This window comes from Ricinus communis, chromosome 1, assembly GCF_019578655.1.
Source record: "Ricinus communis isolate WT05 ecotype wild-type chromosome 1, ASM1957865v1, whole genome shotgun sequence".
Taxonomy (NCBI): domain Eukaryota; kingdom Viridiplantae; phylum Streptophyta; class Magnoliopsida; order Malpighiales; family Euphorbiaceae; genus Ricinus; species Ricinus communis.
Genome location: NC_063256.1, coordinates 5,514,598 through 5,528,297, shown reverse-complemented (window position 1 = coordinate 5,528,297; position 13,700 = coordinate 5,514,598). Strand labels below are relative to the sequence as shown.

The 13,700-nt window shown below is 34.0% G+C and overlaps 2 protein-coding genes across 2 annotated transcripts; both read left to right on the top strand.

Annotated features, from left to right (window-relative positions):
- The first annotated feature begins 499 nt into the window (after positions 1-499).
- Positions 500-9,019, top strand: LOC8274769 (poly [ADP-ribose] polymerase 1). The gene is made up of 20 exons (XM_002520975.4): positions 500-910; positions 1,208-1,257; positions 1,348-1,543; positions 2,104-2,290; positions 2,367-2,658; positions 3,189-3,384; positions 3,455-3,619; positions 3,705-3,765; positions 3,883-3,946; positions 4,028-4,279; positions 5,565-5,802; positions 5,898-6,010; positions 6,085-6,161; positions 6,312-6,472; positions 6,991-7,182; positions 7,295-7,403; positions 7,537-7,619; positions 7,704-7,841; positions 8,121-8,303; positions 8,586-9,019. The coding sequence occupies exons 1-20, from the start codon at positions 767-769 to the stop codon at positions 8,631-8,633; spliced, it is 2,949 nt and encodes a 982-aa protein (XP_002521021.1). The 5' UTR covers positions 500-766; the 3' UTR covers positions 8,634-9,019.
- A 1,742-nt stretch (positions 9,020-10,761) lies between these two features.
- LOC8274770 (LOB domain-containing protein 16) lies at positions 10,762-12,910 on the top strand. The gene is made up of 2 exons (XM_002520976.4): positions 10,762-11,970; positions 12,412-12,910. The coding sequence occupies exons 1-2, from the start codon at positions 11,680-11,682 to the stop codon at positions 12,757-12,759; spliced, it is 639 nt and encodes a 212-aa protein (XP_002521022.1). The 5' UTR covers positions 10,762-11,679; the 3' UTR covers positions 12,760-12,910.
- The last annotated feature ends 790 nt before the right edge of the window (positions 12,911-13,700 follow it).

Here is a 13,700-nt window from a genome sequence, read left to right as displayed (position 1 = left end):
TATTTTGTTTCTTAGGGAAGACACTTTCTAAATATTACTATCTAAGACGCTAGAAATTGCAACTGGAGCAGTAGTAAGAATTTCATGCTTTATTAGCCGGTCAGTCTGATTTTCTTTTCCTGAAAGCATGTCTCATTGCTAAATGGTAACTAAATTCTTAACTCTCAAAAATCTAGTCGACCACCAGGAGTTGTATAAACTTGGATCATGTAATTATAAATCTTCCAATTACAATTCACAGCTCAGCATGTGCAGAATTACATCTGCCAATATTAAGCATAAGATCCCCCTTTCCATCTCCCATCAACAACCATATCCATATTGTTTCCCTAATGCAGCATTAATCTATATAGTTAGAGTATGATGATAGATAGAAGAAATGAAAACAACCTTTTCTGGAACTTTTTATGAATCAGGGTGGTGATGATCCATTCAAATACTCGAATCATATGCTAATTCTTTAAATAATTTTATAATTTTTCTTTTGATTTTCATACTATTTAAGAAAATTTATAATAATTACCTAAAAAGTTAATGAATTTATTATATGTCTAGTAATACAAAAATTATTCAATAATCATTAAAAATTGAAATGGCGGAAGCGTCCGAGAGAAGCCGCAGGCAGAGTGATTCAACCAAAGATTCCTTATAGCTACCCCGACGCTGACACATCTTCTACCTGCTACTAAACGCATACCTATATAAGCAAGAGAGACACTGAAACTTTAAGTAGCTGCATACATCATTTATCCATACTCACGGAGCAATGGCGGCACCTCCAAAGCCGTGGAAGGCGGAGTATGCGAAGTCAGGTCGATCTTCATGCAAGACCTGCAAAAAACCTATTGACAAAGAGAAGCTCAGGCTCGGCAAAATGGTCCAAGCCACTCAATTTGACGGTTTCATGCCGGTGATAACCATACCCTCACCTTTTTCCTTCTTTTTTTCCCAAAAAAAAAAAAGTTTCTCTCATGACATTTCAATCCCTAAAAATATTTTTTTGTTATTTCCTTGAGATGTTTTGTTGTTGTTTAGCAATTTATAGTTCAACATTTTTATATCCCTCACAAATCAAACTCAAAAGGAATAAAATATTTGTTTTTTATTTTATTTTATAACTTTGCAGTATATTTCTTTCCTTGAAATCACTTTCTCATATATTTATAAAAAATAAAAGTCTAATTTACATATTTTATTTTGTACGTAGATGTGGAACCATGAAAGTTGTGTACTGAAGAAAGCGAAACAGATAAAATCGTAAGTGTTTCGTATCTTTCACTAGAATTACCAGAAATAATCAAAATGGATTACAATGATTAACATTTGTTATCTCTGTCATGCTATTAGGATTGATGATGTTGAAGGGATTGATTCACTCCGATGGGAAGATCAGCAAAAGATTAGAAAGTGCGTTGAGGGTGGTGGTATTGCCACCCAAGATGCAAATGCGAATGCTCTCAATGTTATGGAATATGGTATTGAAGTTTCACAGACTTCTCGCGCTACTTGCAGGCGCTGCAGCCAAAAGATTTTGAAAGGACAGGTGGTTATTACTGTTTTTGTCTATCTTTAGGTTTTGTTTATCTTTGGGAAATCAGAATTTTTAGTGATAGTTATAAGGATGCTACAGATGGTGAACGAATAATTAATCAGTTTTAGATGATTTTTCTGGTTTCATTATTTACATGAGCGGTGCAACATGAAGCATGTTTATATTTTGGAATATGCAGTCAGTAGTTGCTTTTTTGGTTTTTCCATATGCATGTATTTGCAACCATTGACTCGTAAGAGCATAAAATTTCAATTTCTTTTGAATTTTCTGGTTAGATTGTCCTATGCTTCCTTGTACGCTTTCATGCTACAGTGTAACTTACCCTTGTAACTTTTCCTCCTTTTTTTTTCAATTTGTACCAGTTGTAGCCTTCAGAGTTACTGAAGAGCTGAATTATTTATGTTACGGTTAATTTTCAATATTAGAAAATTATAATGCATGTTTGACTTCCTTTTTTTTTCTTTTTTAAATCTTTCTGTATTAGGCATAGCCACTAATGCTTAAATTATGTCACTTTTATATATCTTTTTGATGAACAAATTATGATATAGGTTCGTATATCCTCGAAGCCTGATGAACCACGAGCAAAGGCTCTGGCCTGGCATCATGCCGACTGTTTCATTGACTTGCATCCATCTGTCCAAGTGGAGAAGATGTCTGGATGGGAAAGTCTGCCACCTTCTGATCAGGAAGCAGTTCGTGCACTTATTAAGGAGGTTCCCTCTACTGCAAAGGCTGGTATGTTATAGAAAATTTTATCTGGATGTTGTGCTGGCCACTATATATCGACTTATTTGCATGTTTGTATGTGTAGGCATAGTTGAGGAAAGAAAATCAACTTCTGCAGTTGGTGCAAAACGAAAGAAAGATGGTGGTGGAGATCAGAAGCCAAAGATCACCAGGACTGATGGAGATGTGTCAACTAGCAGGAATGCTTCTGCAAAGAATTCTAATGATTTGGAAAGCACACTGGAAGCTCAATCCAAAGGGTTATGGTCTTTAAAGGATGATCTTAAAAAGCAGGTAACAACGGTAGAGTTGCGTCAAATGCTTGAAGCCAATGGTCAAGATAATTCTGGATCAGAACTTGATTTGCGGGACCGCTGGTAATTTATTTCTGAAACAATTTTAAGAATGCATGAATGCACTTTGTGTTATTTTCCAGTCTTGCTAAATAACTAAAGAGATTCCATCTTCATTTTTCCAGATGCCTTTTTTCTTATGATAAGTTTTTCTCTTATTTCTGTTAAAGAATTGTTGGAGTTTAATTTGAGTCTTGTGAATGAGTGCCTCTCATCTTGGTAGTGGGACAAGTGGTCAAATATAACAGAGGATTTGTCAAAGGCCAGTTGGCAATTCGATGCCATGGCATTATTTTCATATATTTTTGTCCTGTGGATTGGGTCGGTAATGCATTGATGGATAACCTTGGATATAGATGTGTAGTGGCTGTTAAATCACTTCATCAACATTTATCATATCCATAATGTGTTCTAAATTATCATTATGACAATAACATATACCACCCATTTGTTTCGCTATGCATCTACTGTTGATAGCTTCCCTTGCGTTACTGGGCATGAGTTGTTTTTTTTGGGTAGTATTCTTCACTCTTACTGCTCTTATTTCTTTTTAGTGCTGATGGAATGATTTTTGGAGCACTTGGTCTTTGCCCGACTTGTTCTGGTTTTCTTCGTTATTCTGGAGGAATGTATCGGTGTACTGGGTTTCTGTCAGAATGGAGCAAATGTTCTTACTCAACTTGTGAACCAGAGCGTAAAAAGGGGAAGTGGAAAGTCCCGGAAGACACTGATAATCAGTTTTTAAGAAATGTATGCAACTACTCATCCCATTTCATAAGAAGTTGCTAATTTTTAGCGTAATTTACTGCTTCTTGTGCAGTGGTTTAAAACACAGAAGAGTAAGAAACCTATTAGGGCACTGCCTTCACCATCATTTGACAACCCCTCTGGGAGTAAAGCTGCCAGTGGTCAGTCTCCATCTTCAGAGGGTGAAAGTTTGGGAGATCTGAAAGTTGCTTTTTCTGGGTTATCTAAAGAGTCTGTGGTATGCTCTGAATTCCATTGGCTGATACCAACATTTTGATTGTTAGGTTGCTATATTCCTGATTTTATTTGGGCTGAATATGCAGGAAGAATGGAAGGGCAAGATCGAGGGAGCAGGTGGACAAGTGCACGCCAAGATAAAGAAGGGTATTAGCTTTTTGGATTTGGTTTTGAAGGGCAATTAGTTACCACCATAGAAAACTTATACTTTGAGGTTGACTTGAGACTTCTGATAGTCATTTTGCTTAATTTATCGAATTGCAGACACAAATTGCTATATAGTGAGTGGAGCACTGGATCATGACGATGTTGAGATGAGGAAGGCAAGGTGAAGCTGCTCTTTATTTGTGGGTCTCCATTTTTTCGTCTTTATTAATATTAATTTGACTCTTAACGTTTTGGTTGCTAGGAGAATGAAATTACCAGTTGTGAGGGAGGATTACCTGGTTGACTGTTTTAAAAAACATAAAAAGCTTCCATTTAGTTTTTACAAAGTTGAAGCTGTTAGTGGAGCTTCTAGTGTGATCACTGTCAAAGTGAAAGGGCGAAGTGCAGTGCATGAAGCATCTGGTTTGCAAGATACAGGTCACATCCTTGAGGATGGGAATAGCATCTATAACACAACTCTAAACATGTCTGACTTATCAACTGGTGTTAACAGGTGGATCTATGAAATTCAATCTGTCTCCTTGTGCTATGGCTTTTCTAAATTTTGAACCATATTGCTTGTTTTTTTTATATGTATGTTTGTCCATCCTGTATAAATGGCATGCTTTAAAACTTTTCTTTAGTGCTTTTCTACTGTTGAAAAAGGCAATACCTTTAATATTTGTGTCAGCATGGTTTCCATATCAACTACGATCATCCACACAACTAGATTTTTCTAAAATTTGCACAATTACTATGAGAAGGTTTCATTAATTTACATGGAAGAGATGCTTTACACATGTTTGTGTACAACAGGAAATAGGGAATGTTTCCATTTTAAGTAGTGCCAAAATGGAAAGCAAGAACTTGTTATTTCCTGGTAAGCTTATTCTGTTGAATTGAAGCAGCTTAATGAGTAAAATCAGATTTGCATTAAACATTTGAGTTGTTTCCCAATCAGTCTCATACACTCCTTTGTTCTAGATATTCCTATGATTTGGAATATCCTCATAAGTGGAAATGCCCGTCTTTAGTGTAACAATGCAGCTTTCAGAGATCAAATTTTTTTTTTGCTTGTGGTAGCCTGTACTGATGTGTCTAGTTGGCTTATCAAACTTATATCTTTTTCCTTTCTTTTTTGGTTCATATGATTTGATGCCTGCCGGATGGTCTCTTTAGCGTTTAGTAATTTTAGCAGCCTGACAACCATAACTTCTTTGTTTCATTCAGGTTTCTTTTAATAGAACTCTACAGTTTCTATTTTAATGTTACTTGCATTATAACACATAGTTATAAGTGTTAGACTCCATCTACAATTTGGCTTTTTGGGGCCTGATTTTATTCCAAACCTAATCTATGTTTTTGCATGGGTAACTTGACAGTTTGATATGCATGGCATAACACTATACTTAGTTGTGTAAAGAGGCTGCATCACCTTAGTTTAAAAATTATACAACTTTTGATGTTATCTACATCTCATTGCTTTTTCAGATGTTACCCAATCAATAATCTCAAATAGGAAAAACTTCAGAGGTGATGAATGAATGTATACAACTATAAGAATACACAAGAGATGACTTTGATAAGGATGGGAACAATGTGAAGTATTTTGTTTGAGACATTTAATATAACTTGTGGTAGAATCGTGTAGTGCAAAATGATTTTATTTATGGAACTGGGTTGATTTAGGTTTGTCTATAAGTTGAATGTTCTGTTCAACAAGACAATAGACTTTAAGATTGCTGCTTTTCACTATTAATACTCCTATTTTCTAACTTTTATCTGCTGGCTATGTAAAGCTACTACATCCTTCAGATAATACAAGATGACAAAGGATCAGATTGTCACGTGTTTCGTAAATGGGGTCGTGTGGGGAATGAAAAAATAGGAGGAAAGAAGCTTGACGAGATGTCAAAATTAGATGCAATCTGTGAATTTAAACGTTTATTCCTTGAGAAAACCGGAAATTCATGGGAAGCGTGGGAACAGAAGCAGAACTTTCAGAAGAGACCTGGCAAATTCTTTCCATTAGATATTGTACTGCTTTTATTTCTTGATCTTTAGAATCTCCTGCTTAAAGGGAAATCATTCTTTTTAGGTATTCACCCAGTCTTAAACTTTTAAATTTGTAGGATTACGGAGTTAACAAACAGCTGACAAGAAAGCCTAGGAATGATGCAAATAGCCAACTTGCTCAGCCACTGGTGGAATTGATGAAGATGCTCTTTAATGTGGAAGCATACAGGTATGACAATCATCCATTTTTTCCATTTTGTTCTGTGAATTTATGTCTAAAAGCCCAAATCTTGTTTCCTGCAGAGCTGCTATGATGGAATTTGAGATTAACATGTCAGAAATGCCACTTGGAAAGTTGAGCAAAAATAATATTCAGAAGGGTAATTCACAGGAAAATATTATTCATTTTTCTCTTTGGAAAGTTGTTTATTGGCTCTAAAACTTGGTCCATTTGTTGCATTATGCATATTAGGTTATAAGATTCTGTAATGGTTGCAATCGATTAATTCTCACTACACTGCTTGCTCCAGGTTTCGAGGCATTGACAGAGATTCAGAATTTATTGAATAGCAATTCTCATGATCCTTCCATCAGAGAAAATCTGATTGTTGATGCCAGCAACAGATTCTTCACTGTTATCCCTTCTATTCATCCACATGTTATTAGAGATGAATATGATTTTAAGTCAAAGGTACAATGTACTATATGTAATTCCATTAACATATTCTCAATTAAGGTTCCTCCTTTGCCTCACTTATGCTAAAATAACATTAGCTTTTATCAGATAAGCTTTTTTTTTTTTTTTTCTATTTTCAACTCATTAATTTTGTGTTTGGTTTGCTAATTGATATAATTTCTTCTTAGGTTTGGTTCATATGAAGCCTCCTGTTACAAATATATGTTTCACCTAGCATGTTCAATACCATGATAAACACAAACATTTTATCCAAAGAAATTTACTTAATCATGTGTTTCTCTTATCTGTACTCAATCTTTTAAACAGTAATTGAAAGTTATTATTTTGAGGATTTGATTCACAACATTTTGACACATCTATCAATGTCTGGAAGGTTGAAAACTGGAATTGAAGTTTTATCAAGATGTTGGGATATATAAATAACTTTGTGATTGGCATGTTACCGAACTATTAATATAGTTTAGTTGCAGCATGAGAATTAACACAATTCTCTGCCTTTTCTCAAATTGTAGGTGAAAATGTTAGAAGCTCTCCAGGATATTGAGATAGCTTCCAGATTTTTAGGTTTTGATGCTGATAATGATGACTCCTTTGATGATAAGTATAGGAAGCTCCGTTGCGATATAACTCCACTTTCTCATGATAGTGAAGATTATCAGTTGATTGAGAAGTATCTCCATACTACTCATGCTCCCACTCATACGGTGGGTTAACTTTTAATGAATTAATCTCCGTCCCTCCATCTATATCTTGCATAACTCCTCTTCCCACCTTTCTGACTAGTGACAAGTTAATGGTTCTTGATGATACTAATAGGATTGGAGCCTTGAACTGGAAGAAGTTTTTTCACTAGAAAGGGAAGGAGAAATTGATAAGTTTGCTCCTTATAGAAGAAAGCTTAAGAATAGAATGCTGCTCTGGCATGGTAAGTTGCATATCTGATCATGTCTTTTGAAATCTGGTTTACCCAATGGTCTATTGGAAACTTAGCCATTGCTTTAACAAGGGTACAATGTGATTTTGTAAGTGAAATGAAAAAACTTTTGACTACTATGCAGGTTCTCGGTTGACTAACTATGTGGGTATACTTAACCAAGGACTGAGAATAGCTCCTCCTGAAGCTCCAGCAACTGGATATATGGTTTTCTTCTCACCAATTTGGTCGTGTGTGCATTGAATATGTAGTTTTCTTTGGGACTAATGTTTGAATACATTTATTTTGTAGTTTGGCAAAGGAATTTATTTTGCCGATCTAGTCAGTAAGAGTGCTCAGTATTGTTATACTGATAAGAAAAATCCTGTGGGATTAATGCTGCTTAGTGAAGTCGCCTTAGGGGAGGTGTATGAGTTGAAGAATGCCATGGTGAGTTCAAACTTGACGATGCATTACAAGAAAGTGTATTATGGTCCTTATGTTTGAATTTGATCTGACAATTTATGATGTATAATTTCATCCATCCTGTTGTTTTATTACTTTATATGTAGCTTTGCTTATATCTGCTCTATGTATTTTACTTTGTTGTTGGTGATGCCTTCTCTCCCAGCATCCTGCAAGTCTCAAATATGTCAATGGCTCATGCTGTAACTATAAAACAATTTGTCTTGATGAAAACTCCATTAAATTGTTATTTGATTGTTACAGTATATGGACAAACCTCCTGAAGGGAAGCACTCCACAAAAGGACTTGGCAAGAAAGTACCCCAAGAGTCGGAGTTTGTGAAGTGGAGGGATGAAGTTACTGTTCCTTGTGGTAGACCAGTTCCATCAAAAGTCAAGGCCTCAGAGCTCATGTATAATGAGTACATTGTCTATAACACGGCTCAAGTAAGTCCTATCTTGCTCATGTTATTAGTTCTCTCTTCTGCTTAGAAAGCTAGCAATTCTTACTTGATAATATCCATGTATTTAACTCTATGAAATGGAAGATTAATAGGTTTGAGATTCTACAAATTGATAAGATAGGTAAACATGATTGGGTATGAGAAGTCATGTGGACATAATACGGTTTGCCCAGTAATTGAAATATGCCTTCTGCCCAAAAAAAGAAAATTGAAAGATGCCCCTGGTGATTTTCACATGATTATGCAGAGTTGGTTTTGTTGGCAGGTTAAGATGCAGTTTTTGTTGAAGGTGAGGTTTCGTCATAAGAGGTGATTGAAGGGAAAAACGATGTTTCCGTAGGGATAGTATGGGGGTAGATTCTTATTTTGAAATCCACTTTGTATTTTCCGCAATCGGTGCAACTCTAAATGATGTCTCATTTTGGGGTTAGCTTGAGATACATCATCTTGGCTTTTGGCTTTTGTTTATGTAAATAGTAAGGGGCACAACCAAAAGTTCAAATGATATTTGGCCATTGTTTTTGCTATCCATGGTTATGTTCCCCTCTCTGCTGCATAGTTCCAAAAGGTTTTTGGACTATACAACAAACAGTAATCGCCACCCTTTTAGCTTTTAATCCTAGGACTGTAAATTCCTGCTACTTTTGTTCTTGGACTGAAATCAATATTAGCCGAGAACCATTTTCAAGTTTTCAAACAGGCATGCCTCCAAGAAACAAACATGTGCAATGCTAGTGCACATGTGTGGAACTTATATATGGCCCTTTTTATCAATTGAGACACGCTAGTGCCTGGAAGTAGTTGCTAATATTGGCCTTTGGTGATCAAGGTCCTTCCTAGGCTTGATAAAACACTAAATCAGGACTTGAAGCCCTGGAGGAGCCCCAGAAGTTGATTTCATACGGTTCCTGGATGCTAATAAAACTTTTGTTAACTGGAAGTGCTGATGGTCACAAGTTAGATATTATCAAATGATTGAAGTTTCAGTTCATAATTTGCTGAAATCAGTTTCCGACCCATGGACTCTCCCAATGGGTATCGGTTGAAATATATAAAGCATGCACGTGTGCCATGTGCAAGGATGATGTAATAAATTGACTCAAAAATAAATGGTGATAATGTCATGGTTAATTGAAATCTTAAAACTGCTGTCTCTACTGAACTGGGTCGGCAATGGCAAGGAAGATATGAAGCAGTGACAAAAGTGTGACAGGAAGCATTATATGGAGAAAAAAGAAAAAAATGAATGTGCTAATCTGTTGTGCAAAGAGCCATTTTCCTTGGTTAAGGGTGACGAATGGTTTCATGCTGTTTATGCCACTCCTCTTTGCTTTTTTACATTATGGAAAATACACTTACTTTCTTATATATATATATGTATGTATGTATAGTTTCTATGAGCATTATAGCTCAATTGTAAAAGAACTTGCTCAAGGGTCTTGTATTCAAAGATCAATCACGTTGTTGATGGTGGGTACCATGGTATTGGTATGCTGATAGGAAATGATGGATTCACTATAAAGCATATAGCAAGCTGGTTGCCCCATTCAGTTCTTCTTTTCTTTTCTTTTTTGTCTCTTGTGATAAATGAGGGCATTATAAACGAGGCCATCACAAACTTCACCAAATTTGTTGGCGATTCATGTACTCCTTTAGGCATGGAATTGAAGCACTACTTCCATAACCATTAATTTTCCCCATTCTTCCTCGAAACAAAAGTGAAACAAAAAGTCATCTCCCTTCCCTCACTGTAGACAGCTCAAAAATTGCTCATAATGATTTGATGAAGAAAAAAAACACGTACACACATTATTCATTCAAATGTACAACTGTTTGATCAAAATTAACTAAATAATCATAAGATTATATTTATATTTATAATTTATACTATATATAAAAGCAAGAAAAATGGAAAATTTTTAAACTTGCTAAAATATTCATAATCAGTAACTAATTTAATTTTGTTACAATTTTGTATATAATTAATTTATTTAATACATTTCTAATCCTACTAAAATTCACTGATAATTGATTTAATCTCATTTTATCATATCACAAATTTATATATAATTAATTTAAATTAATATATATATATATATATATATATATATATATATATATATATAATCCTATGTGTAATTGATAAATTATAATATCAAACTATAGATACACGTATTAGGAAGTCTAAATAGTTCAACACAAGTTTAAGTGAAAATTAAAAGTTGTTGAAAAGATATTTTTAATATTATTTTATTGATTATAAATTCTATTATATTCTTAATATATATTCTCTCATTATAATACTTTATTAATGAAATTATTATAATTGAATTATTTTAAGTCATCAATTTCTTTTCATATATATTAAACTAACTATTATCTCAAAATTTAAACCTATAAAGTGACAGGAAAATATTAGATAGTTAAATGTATTTAATAAATATTATCTTGTGTACTAATTTATTAAATATTTTTATATTATAATTTTTATAGTAATAATAATTTATACGCATAACTTGCATAATAAACAAAATTATATATATAATTTTATAATGTTAATTATCTTCTCAAATTATATTTTTGCTAATATCTCAAATTCGACATCCCCAACTCTCCATGAACTAAGAAAAATAATTAGTTTACACACATCTTCAGCTCAAAATACACTTTAGAATAAACTCAAAGTGAAAGAAAAAAATATTTTAAAAAAAAAAGTCAAGTTAATTTGAAAATAACGCTGAATTAGTAGAGTGGTTGTCGGTAGAAATAACCGGCAGGTGGCTGCCTAAAAGCCCACAAAGCGACAAAAAGCCCCAGTTCCCAGGTGCGGCGTTCGGCGGAAAAAAGAAAAGGAAATTGCTATTGAAAAACCATCCTGAAGCAATCAAACCTGAAAGCAAGAGGAACTTATTATTAAAAGAAAGAAAACACACACAGACACTAAGCTAAACCCATTATTCAAAACATTAATAAAAATTTAATACAAAAGAATGGTCTATTACCATTAAAAAGAAAAAAAAGAACCCTCAGAGTCATATTGCATCAACCATTACTTAGTGTTCCCTTAGAACCCTACATGAAGACCTTCCATGTCCCCCATTCACTTCCCTTATAAGGTCCCCTCCCTTTAATGTCCCTTAATCTCCAGATATTAGCCACATCCCCTCTCGTATAGCCTCATTTTTCTTTGCACCATTACCTAGTGTGCTCGTGTGCCTTAATTAAAATTTCAAGATTCTCTCTCTCTCTCTCTCTCTATATATATATATACATACCTCTCTCTTTCTTTCTTTATTTCCTTTGTTTCTTTAAGTTCCTTTGTTTCCTTTCCTTGTTTCTTCATCTTTTGGTGCTTTCACATGGCATCATCAGGAAGCGGAACTGGCTCTCCTTGTGGAGCATGCAAGTTTCTCCGCAGAAAATGCGCTTCGGACTGTATTTTCGCCCCCTATTTCTGCTCGGAACAAGGGCCTGCAAGATTTGCCGCCATTCACAAGGTTTTTGGTGCTAGTAACGTGTCTAAGTTGTTGTTGCATGTACCTGTTGCTGATCGTTGCGAAGCTGTTGTTACAATTGCCTATGAAGCTCAAGCTAGGATTAGAGACCCTGTTTATGGGTGTGTTGCTCATATTTTTTCTTTGCAACAGCAGGTTAGCTTTCTTTTCCTGATTCCTTTATATGTTGCATATTCCTATTCATTTCTTTACATGTTTGTGTAAGCATTTATCTCTCAAATTACATAACTTTTACAGTTCCATCTTTTACTATGTCTTCTCATATTAAGATTATGGAATAACATTTTTTATACCTTAAGAAGTTTTAAATAGAAAAGGACCTGTCCAGGTTCAGACTATGATTCTCTGCACTATAAAGCATATATGCTTCATAAAACTATTGCTTTAAATTAATTCGCACTAAAACATGCAAGTAAATTTTTTATATTTAATTTTATTCATCGTATATATATAGAGCTAGTTTTTTAATTAGCTTTTAGACAAGCCATCGGAGATACTAAAGTATGGAAAAAAAAAAAAAAAAGAGTAAGTTAGAGCATAATTAATCTAATTTTAGTCATTTCCAAAATCTCTTAGGTGGCATGCTTACAAGCTCAACTGATGCAAGTGAAGGCTCAACTGGCACAAAGCATGGTGGATTCATCGCGCAATATGGAGAACCAATGGCAAGGAAATAATATTTGTGGAATGCCGTCATCATCAATTGCAATTTCTAATAATTATGCAGCTATTTATACGAATCCAATCTCCCCACAGAGCTCACTCGAATCAGTTGAGCATAACTTTGATGGGGTTATTAGCATGCAAGATATTCAAAGCAGCAGAGAAGATTTTGCATACCAATCTAGTGCCAAGAAAAGACCATACAATAGTAGTGAGTGGGGTGAGCTTCAAGAACTTGCGCTTAGGATGATGAGAAACTAATAATAATTATAACTACAAATTCTTGATGTTCCATGCTTCTTTGTTTGTGCTTCCAAATGAACTTTTGTATATAATTTTGGGAACCATCGGAGGAACTGAAAAAGTAAGTTTTGATGAGCCTAAATACAAGCAATTTTTCTTTCTTTTTCCCTATCATGAAGAAGAAGAATATAACAGCTTGGCAAATTCACTCTTTCTATCTGTCCCTTCTTCCAACTGGTAGGATTGCATATAATATAATCTCCTTCCTCTCTACTAACAGAGAAATTCATATTAAAAAAAGGTTTCAAAAAATTCTAAAATGAAGTGAATCCTCAGAACATGAATTAATCCATGAGTTCCTGTGTTACTAAATAGACATTATTACTATAAAATATATATATATATATATATATATATATATATATATATATATATATATATATATACCATCTTGGTAGGTTAGACAACTTAATAAACTAGGGTGGTTAACTTTCTACTAAAGATAATTTCTTTCTTTTTTTATTTACTGAAGGACAATAATGGGGACAGTTAGGCTTGATATTGTTTATAATTCTTTTTATGTCTCCTAGAATTGTTGTATATTATATTCGTCTATATCAAGTTAAAAGGGACAACATAAATAGAGACAAATTTGAAGCCTATGTTGTCGTTTGCCCACAAAGAAATATACAAGCCAATTATAGGTGTTTGGTGTGGATGACAATATTGAATGAGTTTCATATATATATATGTAGTAGGAATCCCACGAGGTTAATTTAATTTATCTGTTTATTTTAGCAAGTCAAGGTGACTAATTCTGAGTTGCGTTACATATGATAATAATGCCACATAAAAAATAAAAATAAAAGAAATAAAAAATTGATTAACTTGATGTTGATAACAATATTTACTTAAAGAACTGCAAAATGAGTATAATTCTCTTCTTCCCTCGAATTCCG

Coding starts and splice junctions, on each gene's coding strand:
- LOC8274770 (XM_002520976.4), top strand. CDS start 11,680: ATGGCATCATCAGGAAGCGGAACTGGCTCTCCTTGTGGAGCATGCAAG. Junction 11,971..12,411: donor TTTTTTCTTTGCAACAGCAG/GTTAGCTTTCTT, acceptor AAAATCTCTTAG/GTGGCATGCTTACAAGCTCA.
- LOC8274769 (XM_002520975.4), top strand. CDS start 767: ATGGCGGCACCTCCAAAGCCGTGGAAGGCGGAGTATGCGAAGTCAGGT. Junction 5,803..5,897: donor AATTCTTTCCATTAGATATT/GTACTGCTTTTA, acceptor TTAAATTTGTAG/GATTACGGAGTTAACAAACA. Junction 7,620..7,703: donor CTCCAGCAACTGGATATATG/GTTTTCTTCTCA, acceptor TTTATTTTGTAG/TTTGGCAAAGGAATTTATTT.